Source organism: Haemaphysalis longicornis, unplaced genomic scaffold (genome assembly GCF_048455015.1).
Source record: "Haemaphysalis longicornis isolate Haplotype H1 unplaced genomic scaffold, Haemaphysalis longicornis Haplotype H1 scaffold_7, whole genome shotgun sequence".
NCBI classification, from domain to species: Eukaryota; Metazoa; Arthropoda; class Arachnida; order Ixodida; family Ixodidae; genus Haemaphysalis; species Haemaphysalis longicornis.
Window position 1 is genome coordinate 136,541,951 of NW_027526422.1, and position 22,104 is coordinate 136,564,054.

The following is a 22,104-nucleotide window of genomic DNA, read 5'->3' on the forward strand; positions in this document are numbered from 1 at the left end:
ACTCCGTCTGACCAGCACCCGCCCTTCTGGGTGATCTGGCAGTACAACAACGGTATGCGCCACAGCAGCCATTTCTTTTTGCACAACGCGCATGCACCTCACGTAAGTCCTTGACCTCTCCACCGAGCGAGCGACTGCACCCCACATTTAGCTCTCGCAGTCCGTAACCTGCTGTCCTCTCAGAGAGGATATCCACGGCAAAGGCGAACGCTGCCGTCTATTCTAGTGAGACGTCGCGACGCGATCTGTATTTCGTCACTCTAAAACCAACAAAGTTACTGGGATAAGTGTAGGAAATATCAGTTTACACTGAAACTGGAAAAATAAACTAAACTGCGCTTTTTGTGGTTGTTAGAACCCCCTTATGACAGGCCCATCGTTTTTTATCAAGTTCGGCATTAAACAATTGACTATACGCATGCAAGCAGCGCATTCTGTTGAAGAGCTCCATGGAGGAATGGGCGGAGCCCCAGTGCTCATGCTACTCCTGGTTTCATAAATACTACAGGCGCATATTGCCACATTACTCCCTTTTTAAAAAGTAACCCCGCAATTACTAATTGCCATAATTGCCATAATTGTCATAATTGTCCTTCCTGCAGCACAACGCCAAACATCACCCAATCCTGTTTTTTTTTATTTTGTATTGTTTCTCTGGCTACTGCTTCTTATTTAGGAAAGCAATTTAAAGCGTCTTGTTTCTGTGTGTAGAGTAACCAGCAAATGGCCGTTTAGATGTCCTAAGTCATCATCATCATCATCATCACCAGCCTATCTACGCCCACTGCAGAGCAAAGGCCTCTCCCATTATTCTCCAATTACCTCGGTCCTGTGCCAACTGTGACCAATTTATCCCCGCAAAATTTTTGATCTCATCTGCCCATCTAACTTTCTGCCGCCCCCTGCAACGCTTGCCTCCTCTAGGGATCCACTCTGTTACCCTTAATGTCCAGCGGTTATCTTGCCTTCGCATTACATGCCCTGCCCACGTCCATTTCTTCTTCTTAATTTCTACTAATATGTCTTTAACACCAGTTTGCTCCCTGACCCACTCCGCTCTCTTCTTGCCCCTTAATGTTACACATATCATTTTCCGCTCCATTGCCCGCTGAGTCGTTCTCAATTTAAGTTGAACCCTCTTGTGAGCCTCCAAGTTTCTGCCCCGTAGGCGAGTACCGGTAAGATGCAGCTGTCATACACTTTCTTCTTCAGCGTCAATGGTAGGCCGCTATTCATTATCTGAGAATGCCTGCCATATGCACCCCATTCTGATCCTTCTAATTATCTCTGCCTAATGGTTGGGATCTGGGGTCACAACTTGGCCTAAGTAGACATATTCGCTTACCACTTCCACTGCCTCGCCACCTATCTTAAACTGCTGTGCTGTCCCGAGGTTATTGATCATTACATTAGTTTTCTGCATATTAATTTTCAGGCCCACGGTTCTACTCTGTTCGCCCAGTGCGGAAAGCATGCTTTGCAATTCGTCCCCCGAGTTACTTAGCAAGGCAATGTCATCAGCAAATCTGAGTTTACTAAGGTATTCTCGATTAACCCTTACTCCCACCTGTTCCCAATCCAACGCTCTGAATACTTCTTGTAAGCATGCTGTGAATAACATTGGAGAGATTGTGTCTCCTTGTCTACAACCCTTCCTTATAGGTATTTTACTGCTCTCCCTATGGAGGATGATGGTAGCTGTAGACCCATTGTAGATATCCTTTAGTATTCTTACATAATGCTCATCTACCCCCTGGTTCCGTAATGCCTGAATGACTACTAGGGTTTCGACCGAGTTAAATGCTTTCTCATAATCTATGACGGCTAAGTATAGGAGTTCAGTATACTCAGCGCACTTCTCTATCACCTGATTGATCGTGTGAATATGGTCCATTGTTGAATAACCTTTTCGGAACCCTGCTTGTTCTTTAGGTTGACTGAAATTTAAGGTTGCAGAGATTCGGTTAGCGATTACCTTGGTAAATACCTTGTAGACGACTGACAGTAAGCCGATCGGCCTGTAATGTTTCAAGTCCTTCATGTCGCCTTTCTTATGGATTAGGATGATGTTCGCGTTCTTCCAAGATTCCGGTACCGTTGCGGTCATTAGGCATTGCGTATACAGGTTTGCCAGTTTTTCAAGTACAATTTCTCCGCCATCCTTCAAGAGGTCTGCTGTTATCTGATCCTCACCAGGTGCTTTGCCCCCTTTCATTTCTTTCAAAGCCTTCCTTACTTCTTCGATCGTTACTGGTGGGATGTCTATCTCCTCTGAACTACTGTCTCGTTCGGCATTATCCTGTATATCCCGTCTACTGTACAGATCCCTATAGAACTCCTCGGCCTATAGGGATCTGTACAGTCCTAAGTACTGTACAGTACTAAGTAAGTAAGTACTTAGGGGATGTCCTAAGTACTATCACGTAAAAGTTATTTGAAGGTCAGGGGGTAACGGGCACTCCTTGCGTGTATGCGCATGCAAGCTCCGCAATTCAGTTGTAGTACTTTTCAGCGCCGGATACGGCAGAGCAAGGGTACGGTGAATTATTTCTCCTTCAGGGATATCGACTACCTCAATAAAACACACAAATAGAAACGAATGGGAACCCGCGTAGTGCTTCTTGGCCGTCCTTCGGAAGGCGTTATGAAGCGCCCTGGGTTTATATGACCAACCAGTCAGAACGAATGCTTACATGATGTTCTTTTGTGTCGGGACGACGGTTGCCAACAACGTACTCGCCTGTTGTTACCAAGATACACGTTCGAACACTAACAAACTTTATCGATTTACTCCCCCAAATACGTTCAGCATGTTAAGAGACCCACGTATGTCCGTGTTTTCAGGCACTGCGCCCGTCATTCAAAAAGTAATGCACTGCCTCCTGTGGTTGCATAAAAATCTTCCTTCCTGATTTCTTTTTCGCGGTCCTGTAGGTCTTCCGAGACTTTTTTTCGTTCCCATTCACGGTGTCATATCATCGTCTACGTCGCTTTTACCTGCTTTTCAACTGTAACACATACTGAATTTCCAGCTACCGACTTTGCGTGACGTTTGGTCAACACCTGGCCCTTCGTCTCTTCAACGAGTGAACGCTCTCTGTGTATAGCTGCCCAAAGACTCTCGGGGCGCGTTTGCCTCAGTAAGCGCGTTCCCCATGCTTAGGAACGAAAGCATATAAAATTTCTTCGGGGTTCAGTAAGAGACCAGTTCAGATTATCGACATGAAGGTTTACGGAGATAATCAAAACAACTGCTGTGGGATCGCACTCCATTCGTTCATGAAGACGCCAGTCAAAGACCTCTCATCACAACTTTTCCGTGTATGAGATAACTATATACTGACGTGTGCGAAGAGCAGAACACCCGCCGCTGTGGCTTAGTGGCTATGGCGTTGTGCTGCTGACCCGTAGGACGCGGTTACGATTCCCCGCCGCGGCTGGCATGGTTCTGGTGGAGACGAAAAGCGAAAACTCCCGTGTATCCGAGATTTCGGCGCACGGTAATGATCCTGAGATGGTCAAAATGTATCCGTAGCCGTCCGCGACGGCGCGCCTCATAGCATCGGCGAGTTAAACCTCATAATCAAATAAACAACAGAAGGAGAACGGAGTGCCCAAGTCGGAACAGTTTAGCACCTTATCAAGTACGGCTATTTCAACGTTTTTTTCTCTCGCCGCCATCTAAACTGCAAATTGCCTTCCCTTTTTCGTTTTAATAGATATATAAATACAAGCTGAGTACGTCTCACGTTTGGGGCGAGAGTAATAGTTAAAGTAGCAGGAGAGTTTTTACTACTTCGACAGGGCTCACACAAACCATTCAAGAGTTATTGGATACAGGGCTGTTTAGGGTCACTGAGGGCATGTGATGCTGCTTGTCATTCCGCCCTAACGGCTTCCGGGCCCAGTGAGGAAGAATTTCCCCCTACGCGCCTAGTAAGTCTGTTTCCTTTGGGGGAGCTTTCACAAGACTTAAGTCTTATCGGACGCAACAATGCACATTTTTTAAATACTGAAGTCAAGTCGGCCGCAGTGTAGATCACATCTGCCTAGATTTACCGTAATTATTATTGCGGCAACAGTGAATACAATGTAGATCTTTGGTAGATTAGTTTTGTAAGTACGAAAGTGTTTTATTCCCGGATACACGAAGATTTCGCTGACGCCATATCCGTCACGGAAGTGACGCCAGTACAACGAATCAAGCGGCCTGTAAAGGGTGCACCCCTTCACACAGGGTCTTCTTGCAGGGAAGCGACCTTTAGTAATTAAGAGCAGGTTTTGAGGCTAGAGCAGGTTGCCTGCGAACTAAGAGTTTTGTGGGGAAGTATTCACAAAATGATGACGTATGCGTGGTCTGCGGAAAAGAAACAGAAACTATGCGGCACATAGTGTTAGAATGTGAGGGTATCCATCCAAATCTACATGAAGGGAATATTGGGCTTTCAGAAGCCCTAGGATTTAGGGTATCAGAGAGGAAGTTAACTTCAAGGCTGTCGAGGGGACGAAAAGAAGATTAGAATACTGGTGGACGAAAAGCAGAGAGGGTAATATTGCCTAGGACAGTTACCACCTGTAACAGGGGAAAAAAGTATTTCGGGCCTAATAAGCGTTAGTGCCTGCCCTAAGCAGAGCTAGTATTAAACCAAGAGTGTGAAACATGGTTATATTACTCCTTTTTGGTAAGATGACATGTCATCACCCCGCCTCAAAGGGGAAACCAATAGGAATCATCATCATCATCAGCTTGTTATACCTACGGTTGTTCTTTTTCGGGTTCTCTATTTTAACACGAAAGTGGTTTATGCTGCGATACACCACGATTTCACTATCATCATATTCGTAACGGAAACGACGCCAGTACACCATTGCCAAAGCGACCCGCGAGCAGGACGTCGCTCTCCAACACACCCACAACACAACCGCTGACCCGGAAATTGTTCTCAGCTGCAGATTTCGCTGCAAATTTGACTTTCGTGTTCGGCTGATTCCTCTGATACAAGAATCAACCACAGTTTTTAGCATTACTGCGCGATCAATGTCGTGAGAAAGAACGCGATGGAGGTAAGAATGAAGCAAATCTTTATTAAAAACAACAGGTGCAGTTGTTAGGGGGGTCCCTAACAACTGCACCTGTTGTTCTTAACAAACATTCGTTTCATTCATCCCCCCATCGCGTTATTGGCATTCCACTTCTTGTTGGTAACCCCTATGTTACCCTAGTTGTCCACTGGTTGTCGGTTCGTATCACTAGGTGACCAACCCAAGAAATGTTTGAAATACGGAACTTCGGAGTTTACTGTGGCCTCGACCAACGCAGCACAAAAGCGGTTGGAGGTCAGTTAGAGAGGCCTTCGTCTGGAGTGTACCTGAGCAGGCTGGTTATGCTGAAGAAGAAGAAGAATAGGAAGAAAAAAAGAAAAAAAAAGAAAAAGAAGAAGAAGAAGAAGAGGAGGAGGAGGAAGAAGAAGAAGCAGAAGAAGAAGAAGAAGAAGAAGAAGAAGAAGAATGTGCGGTCAGTTGCGTACTATGATTATAAGCGAAAAAGTTGAGAAAATAACGAAAGTGCTTTGGATGATGTACCAAATGCCAAAGCAATAGTGTTGAATCGTCAAGCTCGGCTGGTCGAGAGGCCCGTGTTACTGCCAGAGCCCGATTATAAAAAGAAGTCGAGTGATATCAGAGTTTTGTACTCGCGTCTACTCTGAGGACCCAGGTTTAAACCAGGCCCAACGCTAAATTTACCCAATGTTCTTCGTACGTCATCATTTCTGGTGTTAATACGAGCAGCCCGAAGACGTTTGGGGTCATTTTAAGCATTTATTATCCTGTTTGTCTTGTGAGCAGTAGGCCATTGTTTTCTGTGCCCTGCTTCGGCATTTTGTGTGCCTTGGACACTGGGTTTGCGACCAGCCTAGCTGGCATCAAAATTATTCCAGTAACGGCGACTGTTTTATGCTAATTCCCAAGTGTGCCTTAGTCGTTAGAAATGGTGCAAGCGGCGTGGTGTGAAAATCTTCACAACATTGTGAAAATCTCTCCGCCACTGAGCAGACATACGAATCGGGACATTTGCTATGTTTCAGAGGCGGTTACGCCCAGTGACGATTGCCAAGAACTCAACAGTAGGCTAAACGGGGGATGTGGTTGCCTCTACAAATTATAAAAGCAGCATACATGTTAAATGACGTTTTAGGATAACACATTCCTCTCCGTTTTCCCCGGCGCTAAATACACGTATATTTAAGCAAATGGACGTGCTGATACTCGCACAGCTACGACAAGATGTGGAATTTCTTTTGTGTGGCGATATACGCATGTAAAAAGCAGGTGTTTTTTTGTGACAAGGAGCATTTGGGATCCGGCAGAGAAGAACGGAGCTTGTTGGCTTTGGACAAGAAAAGCAAGAACGATATATGTTGTTTCTGAGCAGGGAAAAGACCTAGTTACAAGAAACGTAGTTGGTAATGGCCTATTATACTAATAGTTTACAAGACAGTTCTAGGCAGCGGAGCTAGGTCGTTTGGAGAGTGCACGCGCTAGTCCGCCGGTACATCTTCTCCATCTTCTTCAACGGTTGCCTAACGCTGGTACAGTCCTACACAACCTTGCCACAAACCCACGAGAAGGGGGATCGCATTCTCCTCATAGGAGAATCGCAATAATGAGAAATGCTCTCGTTTTTCTGGTAACGGGTACCCTGCAGCAATATTAAAGCACAAATATTTAAAAAAAAATACGCAGATGTAATAACAAGGTATTCTTGACAGTAGAGTCTCTATAAATGGTCTTATACTGCAAAAGTTCTGGCTCACTTGGGGGCGGGGGGAGAGGGGCTTCTCGATGGCTTCGGTGCGCTGGAACAGATGCACTGGCATTGAATCTTTGCCGTTGCCGCTGTAGTGGCCCAGGGATGAGGCGCCGCTTTGGCCCGTGCGCTCGCCGGTCAGTAAAAACAGCTACGTTACGGACGATGCGCCGTCGCCGGCAGTTTTGCGGGCCAGAAGAAACAAGCGCTGGGCTCCTATATCGCTCTGGTGTTGGCGCACAACGCAGAGCTCGCCCATCCACTAGTTCTTTCTGGCTCCGCCTTATAAACTCTCAGACGCTTCCTTGCTCTTCTTCTTCATTCTTTTTTTCCCTGTGATTTGGTTGGTTGGTTGGAACCAATATCAGTAAGCGCACTTCCTCCTCTAAACTGCTATTCGCCGACAGCAAGCTCCGTGAAGAGCGTGTCGTCACAGCATGCTTTTTTGTGCCTTCTTGAACATTTTCGGACACAACCACTTAAAATTCGCAATAATGCAGCCTCTCACCGGGCAGATAATAAACCAAATTTGTGTTTTGGCCTCGTGATGTTACAGGAACACAAGTTTACGTCACGAAAACTCTTCTTTTTTCTTTTAGCTTTTTTCACATAACAGTTCGAATAGTTTTACAACAATACTGATGCAATAAACATTGCCCGTAACAAACTACGGTGGTCGCAGCTAATTTAGTCGTTTAGAGTATTTTCAGGTGCGTGATATGATAATGCATTACCAAAGCTTGCCCCTACGGAACAGAATGAGCATAGGTTTATTCACAGGTACAAGAAGTAATTTTCTACGTAATTAAAATTCAAGCGTTCCCAGACGCGCCACCAAAAATGTGGAGCAAGAGATATTCCCTAAATTACGATGTCTCCGACAATAATATATAAGTGTTTAAGCTTATATAACTATTATTTCCCGTTTATTTATCCCTGCTCAATGTAGCACGTAAACATCTTGACTTCGAAACGACTAGCTTAAAACAGGTGCTTAGAAGCACGTTTTGACTGACCCAAACCGAGTGTCAACTGTTATTGGTATGAATGAGACAGGATTTTCTTGTAATAAAAAAAACATCTATCCAAACTTACAATCCCCCTACTGCATGTTTAAAAGTAAAGCAAACCGCGCTTAGCCTTTCAGCTGATGATATAGAGGTTGTGGGTGACACTATTCATACTTACAATGTTGGTAAGTAGGTATTTGTGTGGGTTAAGTATATTGCACTTGTACACGCTGAACGCTTTTCACTTAGTCATTCCTTTTCTCTCTTTGAAAGTTCATAATAAAGTTTCATGCAAAACATTTTCCCTCCCCAAATTAATTTGATTGTACGCAGAGATAGGATATGATATCACCAAAATTGTCGTTACCCATCTTTTTAATTATTCCGAAACTGCTTATAGGGCTACATCTGCATGTATTAATGACCCGGTGTCTCGAAGTACGCGCTCTCAGCAAAACAGCTCAGCTTTCACTTGGGAGACATCTCAGCCTCATTCATTTGGTTAGTCCCCAAATGCACTAGTTCCAAAATAGCTATTATTCTGCGGTGAGCAGTTATCCTATGATAACTTTGATCCATAGATATGCCCTGCGATAAAAAAGAATAAGAGCGCTTTGCCACAAAACAACCATGCCGCTGAGTTTGCTTGAATTGGTGTGAAGACAATTGGCCAGAAGCCGCTTTTGTACGTGACATAATAAAGCGTTCATGCCTGCCAAGTGCTATCTAGCTCGCCCATTTTTAATCTGTTATGTTTTATTCAAGTGCTTCATTGGAATAGGTCCTCACACATGCAACTGGGCGTCGATAGCGAACAAAAGATGTCGCAAGACGACAATTTACGCTCTCAAGGTCGCATGAAGAAGTCCTCCTTTCTCGCAGCCGCCGAACCCACAACGATCGTTACGTTGCATTACTCCTTATTTCTGATGCAGTTCAAGTGCAGAATGGGACTCGCCCTGCGCAGTACTTATACAAGAAACACGCTCACTTTTCCCTTTCCCTCCTCTTCCTCCAATCGCTCGAAAAAAACGCTCTTGGGAACGGAGGAGACATTTCGTATATAAAGGAGACCAATCCGTAGCGAAATGAGCAGTTGGACTGACAGCAGCTGAAAGACACCATGGTAAGAACATCTCTTGACGAGCTTTCTTGGGTATATATTTCTGCGACGAGCGCCCCAGATGTCTTATGCTGCCTTGATGTTTTCTAGATTGAACTCTGGAAGACACAGCGAAAAGCTTTCTGTAACTATAGCCTCGTTTGATTGGTCAAGTTCAAAGCTTCGAATTTATTATCAGCACTAAATTCTCATTCTGTAGTGAGTAATATGACGTACGACGCTTTTTTTTCTACTATTACCCGCCTACTAATATCTATAAAAAAATAGGTAAGACGTATTTCCAAAAATATGTCACAGTAACGCAAAAGAAGACATGCCGCTTACGTACTTGGTCGAGGAAATTGCAGAAAACACACTCCGCGACAGCCAAGGATTGACGCTCCATAGAACCGTGAATACTTGGCCTGTAATAAGCCCGCAAGAAGCAGCAATTTCATAATTTAAAGGATGCAAGCGTCACCAAGAATTTATCAGAACCTGTTCGATATCTAAAGCAGTTCTTTAATTGTGCTCCAGTATTTGAGGAATTATTCACTTAGTTTTTTTTTAATTCAGGAAGTAATACCAACAGTATGCATGATCTTGCAAAGGCTACTCAAGACATGGCCTCAGCTGGAAAAAAATGTCTCAGTGCGATATGCGCACGATATCATACGGGGACCGAATAATGGCGGAGCACACTCTACGGTTAGAATACGAGATTAAACATATACGATTTCCTTTCATAAACATCGGGATATGGCATAGGCCTACAGAATCTAGCCCTGATGTCTTAACAGGGGAGTCGGAAAGGGAAAATCACGTTTTTATATGCAACGTCACAGGTCAGAAACAAGGCAAAATCACGTTAAGTGCATTAAGTTCGCAGGCAAAGCAGCAATAAGTGGTCATTAAAATATCTTTCTGCGCAGATCCGCGCCTGCATTGTCCTGGCTCTGGCCACCAGCGCTTTCGCTGGCTACACCGGCTTCGGTGGTTACGGTCTTGGCTACGGCCTTGGCTACGGTGGCCTCGGCTACGGTGGCCTCGGCTACGCCGGATACGGCCTGTCCAACTACGGTCTTGCCCACGGTGTCGGATACTCCGGTCTCGGCCTCGGATACAGCTACGCCCCAGCTGTCGCCAAGACCGTGTCCACTTACCACGCTGCTCCAGCTGTGACCGCCGTCCACCACGCCCCAGCTGTGGCTACCTACGCTGCTGCCCCAGTTGCCACCTACGCCGCTGCCCCAGTTGTCAGTCGTGTCGCCACCTACCACGCTGCTCCCGCCGTGACCAGCGTTGTGCGTGCCGCCCCAGTTGTGGCTGCTGCCCCAGCCGCCACCTACGCCGCTGCTCCAGCCGTGACCCGCGTCGCCACCTACCACGCCGCCCCAGTCGCCACTTACCACGCCGCCCCAGTCGCCACCGCTGTCGCTGCCCCAGTGGCCACCTACGCCACTGCCGTCCACGCCGCCCCAGCTGTCTCCACCACCACCGTCCACCACGCCCCAGCTGTGGCCACCGTCGCCCACGCTGCCCCAGTCGTCGCCTCCTACGGCGTCGCCCACGCTGCTCCAGTCTACGGCTACGGTGTCGGCACCCTCGGCTACGGTGTTGGCCACTACGGTTTCGGCCACGGTCTCGGCTCTTACGGCCTGAACTACGGCTACGGCCTTGGTTCTCCCTTCGACTACACCACCCTCCTCCGCAAGAAGAAGTGTGAGTAATTTCTGCATTTACGCACCTGCTGGTTGAAGAAGCGCGTCGAGTGAAACAGTAGCGCGGGTATTACAGCAGCCCTTGGGAATTGGGTAAAATTTAAATTTCTCTGGTGCCATAAAGCTTTTTGAGGACATCTAGACTTCATAGTCAGATATTTCCGGAAGGCAGTGTAATATCGCAAAAATTAGTATTACATTGGGTGCGAACTTGCATTGAAAAGAAGGCATCAGAGGACAGCTCTGTTTTTCCTTATCGAGTGAGACGCATTCGCAGCAGCAACGTTGTCCGATGTTATATTACCAGAATCCTTCATGCTAGCATTCATAAAAGAAGGGCAAGCGCCCGTATTTTGAGGTGAGTTTAGTTAGTGTGAGACCTGATTACTTTGCTGATATTGACTGTCTTTTCACTTGTTTCCTTAACCAAGGTGCCTTTAAAATCAACTCAAACGTGCTTGAAAACAGTTCTCGCAATTTGCATTTTTAGGGAGCCACACTGTTTTTAAGCGAGTAAACAAAAAAACACAGCAGCATGATTGAATATTGCTAAAAAACACGGAGTAACCATTATATCCGCTTTCTTTTTTTCAGAAACACCTTTTCCAATATTCGCCACCATCGTCGCCTAGGATCAACACGTTCAACCAATCTAGACGGATGCATTTTCCCACTCGGGGCAATTACTGCGCTCCGAAAGAGATGCAATAAAATGTATACAAATTCGCTATGGTGTTCATCGCTATCAATCTGGCCGATGTTGTTGGCGGCTGTGTCACTTCGAACTCTGCATTTTTCTTCAACCAGTCTTTCCACCAAAAGGAAGAAATTTTTTAAAGGATACCAATTTCTTTACCAACTTTTTTTGGGGAAATTTTTGGGCAAGTAGTTACGAGTTAATTTGTCTTTTTTACGCATGAAACAGGTCACAGAGAATAAAAATGCGCTTCGAATACCCACAAAGAAAGAACAAATTTGTTCCTCCACGTCGAACAACTACAACTACTCTCTATCGCTACGGTCTACCAGCCCCCACCTGCCAGTACAGTTTGTCTGGCACTTCTATGTAGAAAAACCGGGAGACACTTTAGTGGGTCAACCGTTTAAAGTGCACTTAGGTTATCGCTGCTTGGCGTGATTACTGTAGCATAAATAACAAAAAAAGCATGTCGACACAATTTTTACAGCACTATGTTCATTATCGCGTCGCTCTGTAACCAGACAAAGAGCGATCGGGGAACAGAAAACGACAAACAGGGCACAGTGCTTCCAGAGCCCTGGGAACGCTGGCCATGTTGCCATGGAGTCAACTAGAAGCGCAGACCGGAAGCTCACTTCACCTTCGCGGGTCAGGCAACTCATTCGACCACGTTACATGCGTTTAAACACTAAATTACAACCTTCGCAGGTGGCAAAAGGGAATTGATTGAAAGTACGGCGACGAAATGCGCGCACATGTGGGCAAGAAGGAGAACGACAGGACGCTGACGCTGCTGCTAAAGCGATCAAGGTTGACTACCAGTAGGCTTCGAACGTTAATCACTGTTGGCATGATGTAGGAGGGACATGCGGGAAACGTTTCGTTGGGACCTTTTGAACTGCAAACAAGGCGTGCGCTCAAGTTGAGCGTGAAGTTCACGAGGTAAAGGGATACGATTTTCATGCATTCATAAATAACCATCAATTGAGCTTGATGTAATCGTTACGCACATAGCTACCCACGCGTATTTTGACGCTGACACTTTATTCATAGTTGGTGGCACCGTCATTCTTAGCCTGCGTGACCACTGTTTGTGTCATCATAATAATGATGTTCATAAAATGTACATGTTATCAAATGGCTACTTTATTGCCATGTGGAGTGCAAAACTACGTGGCAAAACTATTTGGGGCGTGGTATCGGTGCAGGTGAGATAAGTTTGAATAGCTTTCCGAACACAAACCTCTGAGGTTATGAGACGTTCAATTTGAGGGATGTATGAGCCTGTATCTTGTAAATACTAGCCGTAAACACGAGAGAAATAATTCCCAAGACAGTTTCACAGGCCATTCCAGCAGAATTGTACATCCACACTTAGGGTGAATTTGCTTTTCAAAAAGTACCTATTTTCTGCTTTCCTCGTTCGCCATCAAACATCAGTGCACGGACTCCCACTAGACGGTCCCTCCCTGCTGTGTCATCCCTTCCTCTGCTTGTTCTTGCCCTCCGGTTTCACAAAAAAGGTGGCCGTCTTTCGCCATTTACATCACCAAGAAAAAATTCCTTGGCCCTTTCTCACCGTCTTCCTCAGTAATAAACAGACCTGTTTCTACCTCCTCGTAATCACCGCTTATATTGCATACGAACAGGTACAAACCTTTACAACATGTAAGCAGTAGGACACAGCTATTGCCAGTGAAAGCACTAGAATTGTCGGCGCAGCTTAGTTACGCGGACAAGTTTAGTACTAACACTTGCAGAATATCTTACTTATTACAAACTTACATATCATCGTGATAATATTTCGCATCCTAAGCAATGTTTCATCCACCTAAATTGATCTGTATATGACCGTTACTATTGTAGGTTTCCCGTTCGGCTGTTTGTGCGTTGGCTGAGAAAAAAATTGCTGTTCCTAGCTCTTCACAAGCGAACGTCTGTTACTGAAGGCCTCTTACGCTATTTTTACAGCTGATAATTCTATTGCATGATATTTGTGCACAGTTTCGTCAAAGGTATATGGCTGCACGTGCTTACGTACGTGCGTGCATAACAATGATCGTGTCCTTGAAACGTCTTGCGCCTAAAATTCTCCACCCATTAGGGAACGGAAAGATGGAGTGCGTTTGGGCAGTATCGTGCTCCTGCTCACGTGTTTCGTAAATATTGGTGATGCCGCTTCTGTACACTGTTTAGCCACTACAACTTTATTTTTTGCCACACTTTATATTTTGATGGCACACTCGGCAGTACTACCGATTTCAATGCAAGGGGAATTAACCACGGCAATTTCCCTTTTGTGGCACAAAGGAAGTCGAATCCCGCTTTTCCGAAGTTTTCTTTCACCCAGTTCCACATGCTGATGACCACATAAAGCATACACTTTTTAATTTAGAACGTAAGTCACGGGAACTCAAAATTTGGCTCATGTTTTCTATCCCCAGAACGTTTTGATGCAGCTGCTATATACTCATTCATTCTGATACCGTGTAAACAGTTTTATTGTAGTGCAAGAATTTTAATTCCTTTCATCCATTACCCCCTAGCGGGCCTGGAGCACTACACCTGGGACAACGTCTAAAAACAGGCTGCTTCCGGGTATTCTGATTCGCAGCCAGATAAAAACGTAAACACACACAAAAAGAAATTCCTAAAGCAAATCTTGTTGTGCCCGGGCTGCAGCATCGATGCGCGGAGACGAACTCGCTCCCGTTGCAGTTATCGGTGTCGACGATGGTGAGCTGCCTACTCCTCAGGAATACGGGTAACGCGTAGCCCACTATTTTTAACTAACTTGTATAGCCCGCGTTTGCAATTGCCTTATTCACGTTTCTTCACCTACACCAGCGCAGCCCCTGCATTCCGTTATTGCTTTTTCAGTACCAGGCTCAACAGCTTATTGCGCGAGGGAGTTTCTTTATTCCTGCCGGCTCCATAGTTTTATCTCAACTCCAGCTTGGTTTTGTCGCGCATGCACTTGGGGTTTCACCTGAGGAAGTGGCTGCATACACGGAACTACCAGCCGTTTCTTTCTCCTACCCATGTAAAGTTTCTCTTTATTAAAGGCACAAAAAAATTACTTCGCTCAAAAACTTCGAAAACTGGCCTATGTGTCAGTTTAGCTGCTCTAAGAATTCGAGAGTTTAGTTATTCAACGAAAACCATATGTGTAAAGGGGCTTCCTCTTTAGAAAGCCTGCGACGAAGCGGCACGACATGCCCGGAACAACCGATATGGAAAATGAATTTATTAAAGGCTACGACCAGGAAAAATGCGTGTAAAAAAGGAGGGTGGGCATGAGAGAGTTACACACCTTTCAGCAAACAACATCGCCTCCTCATACTTTGTCTAACTAAATTTCACCCTCAAAGAGCTTTTTAAATTTTTAAACACCGACCCTTATTTACAATAAAATAACCATGTCTAATACGGGTGTGGAACCCCGTATTAGACCGGGTGTGGAACTCTCAAGAGTACCTAAACGGCCCAATTTTTCTGCTTCCGCGCAGGGTTTCCCCACGGTAGCTAACAGAAGTTCTGCTTTGCTTCATACACTTCAGCGCTGTTGTAGATGGATGTTTCGATTACGCTTTGACTTTCAGTCATTTGTCATTCAATGTCAAAACCGAGAAAATGGTAAAAAAAGTCCCCATTTTGAGAAATGGGAAACATAATCATAATTGAGAAAATAATGGATGCAATGAGTAAGTGAAAATGCCCTGTTAATCAGAAAGTTTTGCCGCGAACGTTGCATTGGGTTTGTTTGTTAATGTTTTGTTTTTACTGCTCGGCTGCGCTGGTCTGTGGTATCTGTGTGCCAAGTGAAGGGCTTGTTCCATTCTTTATTTTTATGCCGCACGTGTTATCTGCTTTGATAGGGAAGAGTTTCGAACTACCTTCAACAGCCTAGAATAATCTTCTTTGATCTACTGTGTCCTTGATGTAATTCGACGGTTAGAGAAACACTCGCACTTAAAGATAAATTCCCGCAGAGCAGACGCCGCGGTATTTCGACTCGACGACGCTCGCTCGCGCTCGTCACTTTATTGACTGCCGTTTCTCCGTCTGTGCATTGTTTGAGCTGTTAAGGGAGCACAAGTTCGCTCCAATAAACTTGTTTTCCTTGAAGACAACTGCATCGTGTTTTTCTTCGTGACAATACGACACACAATTCGATTCCGCAATCATAAAATATCGCTCAAAGACAGCTCAAATTTCTGAACATCAAGCGTGTTACAACGCCCTACTGGGGAAATAGGCTATTTTGAGGTCATGAAACTATTTGGGAAGCTTCTAAATATGCAGCCGGAATTCAAAGCACGGATGCGTTTCTTGTGGACGACTTCATGGTGCGGGATATCTTTATTCATTGATTCCTTTTTGCATGCCACTGCAAGCAGCCTGTGCGGTGGTGTTTGGGGCAGCATGAGCAGTTGGAATTTATATTTCTTCTTTTAAAGCTTTTTATGTACACCAGTGCGGTTATCTGTTTCTCTGCGGTTACGTATCACTTTGCTATAGCAGCAGCAGTGACTGTCGGGTATTTGCCGGTGCTCAGGCTCAGTAGTAAAATTTTACTTTGAAGTCTTACGGCATCAAACTTTATTCCGAACTTGGTGTGCGAAGAACCGAATGACTAGTTTCTCCAGAGGGAACCGGTTTGCGGCGTTAAACCTGAAAGCATGATCTTAGGCCTAGCTATGCTGGTAATAAGGGTGTAGCGCTTCGAGACGTGCGAGGCAACGTCAGACGCGTTGTATGTCTGCATGCAGTAAAGCAAGGATGATATGAAGCTTAACATGGGACCGGCGCGAGCTTGCATCCCCCTCCCTCTGCTGTTCAGCAATCTGTGCAGACGCTCATCTAATCTGGGGAAAATACCATTGCTTCATTGAGCCAACGGTGTCCTTCAGAAGCAAAGGAGACGGACATAGGGCCCTGGTACGTTCACACCACAAAAAACCGTTATAACAAAATAAGGGAAGCTCACACTAACCCGTAAAACTTGAAGGTAGCGAAGCTGTGCGGAACCCTAGCCCCTACAGACCATCACGAAAGGTAGAGTCCACGATTCCAGGTGATTTGCTTTTTATTCGCTCCTGCAACGACCTTTACTCCATCATGGTTGCTATAATGTGAGCTCCTTTATATTTATTAGGTGATAATTATAGGACATCAGTTAGCAAGGTTACAACGTGTCTCTCGTTCCGCGAAAGTGTTGCCACGAGTGCTGCGAACGCTGGAGTTTTTCTCACCAATCTCCATAAGTGGGTATTCTTCGCTTGAGAAACGTGAACTGGGGACGCTGAATGACGCCGGGAGGTACGCACAGATTAGCGGTCGGCATTTTATGGGTTTTGTTTAACGGTTGGGTGCTAGCCTCAATTTTGGCGAATCTCCTAAGTAGGCATGCTTAGCTTGATAAACGTGCGCAGGGTAGGCAGGCCGGTCATCGTGAATCACGCACACAACATCGTTAGGGACTTTCTTAGTTTTGTTTACTACCAGGCGGTCACCGCGAGACCCCCCCCTCACGTGTGAACGTTTGGCAATTCCGTGGTATTTTTAACTGCGGACACAAAAAATTACCTAACAGCTTAGCTGGTAAAATACCCACCTCGTGTAAAAAATATTACAAAATATTTTGTTCTCTTGAAAGCGTGACCCCAGTGGGGCAGTTCCCTAAGAGAAACCTCATTAGAAGATAAAAATTATGACCGCGTCTTGATAACTACATGGCTCACACAGTACTGCCAGCTCACCATCAACTGACTGCCAAGCTGGTTGTTGTATCACCAGCGCATGCCTTAGCCTCGCTCTCGTCGAACCCCGACATTGGCCACGTCGACAAGGCATGCGCGCACGTCATGCACGACATGCTGGCGTAGTCTTTCTTTTTACTCCATCGAGCTGCCCACGACACCACTAGTGTCGTGGCCATTCTCCACCGGGACCATTCAATACTATCGCTCACATCATTGCAAGCTATCTTCTCCAATTGAACTCGTTATTCAGTCAGCCAAAAAGCCCCACCCAGGCCACATTAGTGATACTGGGGGGCCTGACGTTTCTTATTATGCAACGTCAAGACACCAACGTGGCATTACGTCCCGGTGCACAATGCATGTCTTCCGTCCCGGTTCCCCGATGTTCACTGCCACCTCTTGGCGCGCAGATAACGGCAACCTCTTCGAATGGATCCTTGCCACTCCCGGCCCCAAGTGCGAAAATGCAGAAATCTTCGCACCTACAGGCGGTGTCCATGACCAGCCCGGTGCACCCAAGTGGCTTTCTGTGCAAGCTAACTTCAGTGAGTCACAGGACTGTGTATCGTTCAGGAACGAATATACCAACCACCGCGCAGGTGCTACTTCTGGCTGGGATGCCACCTAGCACCAGCTGCGTAGCGTTTACCCGCATAGACCGAAGGCTCGGAACGTCGGAGCTTGACTTCATTGTGTGCGTCACTGTCAATTAGGCAAGTTTGCACTGCCTTATTTCATTTAAACAGTGCCAAGGGAACGGACGTAAACAAAGCGAAAGACAGCATGTGCGGTAATAGCGAAAAATGTATAACAAAGGGAATAAATATATGAAAAGCAAGCAATGACACTTCACGGGGAGGGTTGTTTTGTGGCATAGTGGCAGTACATAAGCATCAAATGTCTTGTGCACGGAGTTTCAAAGACCTATATGGACAATGCCACTACTGGGCACACGGACGCTTCCGACTACGCTCGCATGAATATGACGACAGCTGTGGGCACCACATGCACTCACCACATTGCCAGTACCACCCTTGCTAGCATGCAGTCAGAGCAGCCTTTGCTCTTGCCACTATCCACACTTCGGCGTATACAGTCATCACTGACTCTGAAGCATCATGTCGGGGTGTTCCTTTCGCATGCGTGTGAACATAGACTACGAAAATCTCTTTTCAACTGCCTCCTCCCTAGAATAGGTTTGGTCGGCGTCATTGCCCACTCGCCCTTTGGCTGCTGTGTCATAGGCCTGCGACAGACCAAGAATTAGTCACCCGGGTACCAAGAGCCGCCTGGCTGCGGGAGTCCGATTCGCAGTTACATATCGGAGCATCACACTACACTACACGTTCGGAACGCTGTACTCTGATTCTGCTTACTCGTCACTGATCACCAAGTGCGTAGAGTGAGGCTCCGGAAAAGGAAAATATTCCCCTGCCTGTGTCTACATCGCGTCAGGTTCCCCACATTCCTAGCCCCTCCAACCACCACTGCAGTGCGATATCCGCTTTCTACAATACTGCTGGCGCTTCCACAGAAAGTCAGAACATAACTCAACCCGCCATTACTCACATGAACAGTGGGAGAGAGAACTGGCAACACCAGTAGCGAAACGCCGCCGCAACGGGTGGAATGGGTGGAGAAGAAATCAAGCAACGACAGGATGCTGAAAGGAGAAATGTGACAACGTATAGACTTTTTTTACACCATGACGCTCATTCCTCTATTTTTTCTCACTAAGTCGTGGTACCCCCGTGTTTTAAAGGCACCTGCAACACTGTTGTGCAGACAACCAGGGGAATATTCCCTTTTTTCTCGCTCTTCAGACATGATGCGGCATGCGCCCTTGATAATATTTTGCATTATACTACAAGTCAGCGTACGGGTGCACCGGTTTATGAAATAGCCAAACACACCTCTACAAGTGCACCAGCTCATCCGCTTGTCTGCGTTCGAATGACGACAGCACCCGGAGCATCATCACCAATTATCCTAGCACGAGTCAAACGTGCACGATCGATTTGCTTGTATGGCTTTCGGGTCAGACCGTACACAAGGTCTCTTGAAAAAGCTTGTGACCAACGGCCGCGGCCAATGCTAAGTACTAAACGACAGAAATCTCTGTTGGAATGACACTACCCACAATAAAAACAACAGACACGAACTTACCAGGCCGGGAATACTAAACGGTAGCGGGACGGGACGCCAAAAAATCCACAGCAATTGCTTATTCGCAACTGGTCATCATGAGAAAGCATTAAATGCAACATTAAGCAGAACAATAGCGTCTGCCGTCGCTATGACCTAAAAATGGTTTCGAAAATGGACGTCTGGAATAAACACAAAGCCAAGATAAGGTGATAAAGGGGGTCTAGAATGCGACCATGGTTTGAACCAATGCGAGTGCAATGTAGATCAACTGCGTCGTTGCCTAGCATTTTTTTCCGTGGCTTAAAAAAAAGGTGAACCTAGAGAACGTGTTAAAGCTTTTCACCACGAGACGTGTATTATCGACATGTATTGAGGCTGCAGGAGTACTGTGAACATAATGATTACTGAAATAGCTAAGAACGTTTAAGGTAAGAGTGGATAGAAGGGCTTACAGGACCAAGAAAGAAATAAAGGAGAAACACGCAGTCTCCTTTCGTCGGTACGCATTATTACGCAGAAAGAGAAGAAGAATAAAGCGAAGAAAACATGAAAACATTAAATACCGCAAAACAAAAAGACATATGACAATAAAATCAGGCCGCACATTCATACCAATGGAGGCCTACAGACGTATTCTTGGGGCGAAGCACCTTAGGACCTCGCTTTGTCCGTGGCTTGTCCCTTGGCGTCCGTGTACACAGTGTTGCGCATGCGCGAGGGGCATTGGATCAGATTGGATTGAATTGGATTTGGATTGTATTGGATTGGAAAAAATTGAATTGTTTCGGATTGGATGGGATTGGAGTGGAATTGTATATACCGTACACATGCTCGTTTACATGCACGAGTGGGCAATGCCACCGGTGATTTACCGTAAGAACGATCCCTAGTGCTTCGCCCACTCGTCATGGTTCACTTGGGGAGATGCGGGAATTTTTTACATGCTAACTAAGGAGGTAGCAAAGTATGTTTGCTCTAGGAGCGTTTAAACAATTCGGACCATTACGATTCGTCGAGCCTTTCAGAGAATAAGAAAACGACATCCTCTGCTTTCGTATTCCGCCTAGTCGTCTATTCCGCGGGTTTTTTTAAGATTCATCACGAACTCTTCTCACTTCCAAATCGTGGAACGGATAAAGGATCATTCTAGTCATAATAGTAGGATGCGATCCCAATGCTGGAGACCTATTTAATGATTTCAGGATGCTAATTCCAAATGGCAGAAAGACACGTGAAGCCTAGTAGCGTATAAGTGTCTGAAGACGGCGATTAGACGAACCTCTTCATCAAAGCAAAACATGGAGGAAACGACTCAATCGATAGAGGATAATGACGATGGCAATGAAAGGGAAATCTCACCAGCAAAGAGGTGCCTGTTTGTCGGTGTTGCACCTACGGCATTTGTCTGTGAAGCGTAACAGCTCCTCGGAAGCTGTGAAGCTTCTTCGTTCACTGAAGCAAGTCTCAGACGAAGATGCGAGGAAACACAATAGGGCCGCTCGCGAAGCAAAGAAGCCGGTACTCTCTGCAAATAAAATTACCACCCCTTACACACCGCAGCCTCTTTGGACTTCACGCGGCATTGGAATCTTTGAAGCCCCTGTAATTAATACACCATAAGAATAGACGAAGGTAAATTACGGCATTCAGTCCTGTCGTCAGCAGCGCACGTAGTACTGAATGGGATTAGAAATGAAATCACCCAGAATAACAGTTAAAAAAAGCGCAAAAATACACAGAAATTCAGAGAATTGTCTAAAAGGGCATAGCATTCTTATGCTGCTGGTGTTGAGTGCGATTTTTTTACAGGAAAGTTTTTTAGTTTTTCAATCCTGTCCGACCAATTTTCTCCATTTACGCTTTCATAAAGATTGCAGGTGTAGCTGTCACGAAATCTGCATTATTGTGGAAACGCCGGGTGTTCCACGGTTAGACATTTTCCTAATTTTCTAGGTTTTCAAAAATTTGTGTGACAAACTATCTCCATTTACGCTATTATAACGATAACATTTGGAACATTCGCGGAATCTGCATTATTGTGGAAATGACGGCCATTACACGATTCGCCGTGTTCCATAATTTTTTTACATTTTCTTTTTTTAGTGTTTCAAAATTTCTTTCTAACAATTACCTCATTTACGCTAATATCACGATTACAGGTTGAACTTCCGCAAAATCTGCATTATTCTGGGAATGTAGGGCGTTGTACGATTTATCATTTTTCCTATTTTTTCATACTTTTGATGTTTATTGTAATTTCAAAACTTCGTCCGACCAAGTATCTTGATTTATGGTGTTACAACGGTTAAATTTCTAAATTTCACGAAATCTACAATAATGTGGAAATCCAAGGCGCTACTGGGTTTCCATTATCCGTAAGTTTTTATATTTTCGCATTTTTTTGTTTTCAAAAATTTAGTTCGACCATCTATCTTTATTTACGCTATTATAACGATTACAGGCGAAACTTTTGCGAAATATGCATTATTGTATAAATGCCATGCGTTATACGTTTCGCCCTTTTATGTAACTTTTCTATATTTTTCCTATTTTTTTAGTTTTGCAAAATTTCGTTCCGCCAAATATTTCCATGTACACCATCATAGCGATTACACGGGCAACTTTTGCGTTATCCGCCTTTTTGTGGATATGCAGGGCGTTACACGGTGCTGGCTGTGAGGGTACTCGGCAAAGAATGCTATGCATAAAGAAATGTGAAGTGGCGCCTTACGTTCTTAAGATAATTTACACATAGGGCGGTTATAGGTTGCGGTGGCCCTCCCGGCACTTGTCGAGCTTGCGGGATGTGTTTCTGCATTTGAAGGAGCAATATGCGGTAATGGTACTGAA

The 22,104-nt window shown here is 45.4% G+C and overlaps 1 protein-coding gene across 1 annotated transcript in view; it reads left to right on the plus strand.

Moving 5' to 3' along the window:
- Window positions 1–11,369, plus strand: part of LOC144146560 (uncharacterized) — a 62,822-nt gene extending 51,453 nt beyond the window's left edge. Inside the window, exons 7-8 of the mRNA XM_077678504.1 lie at window positions 9,853–10,642; window positions 11,236–11,369. Coding sequence (XP_077534630.1) covers window positions 9,853–10,642; window positions 11,236–11,237 — 792 coding nt within the window. The 3' untranslated portion in view covers window positions 11,238–11,369. The remainder of the gene's footprint in view (window positions 1–9,852; window positions 10,643–11,235) is intronic.
- The last annotated feature ends 10,735 nt before the right edge of the window (window positions 11,370–22,104 follow it).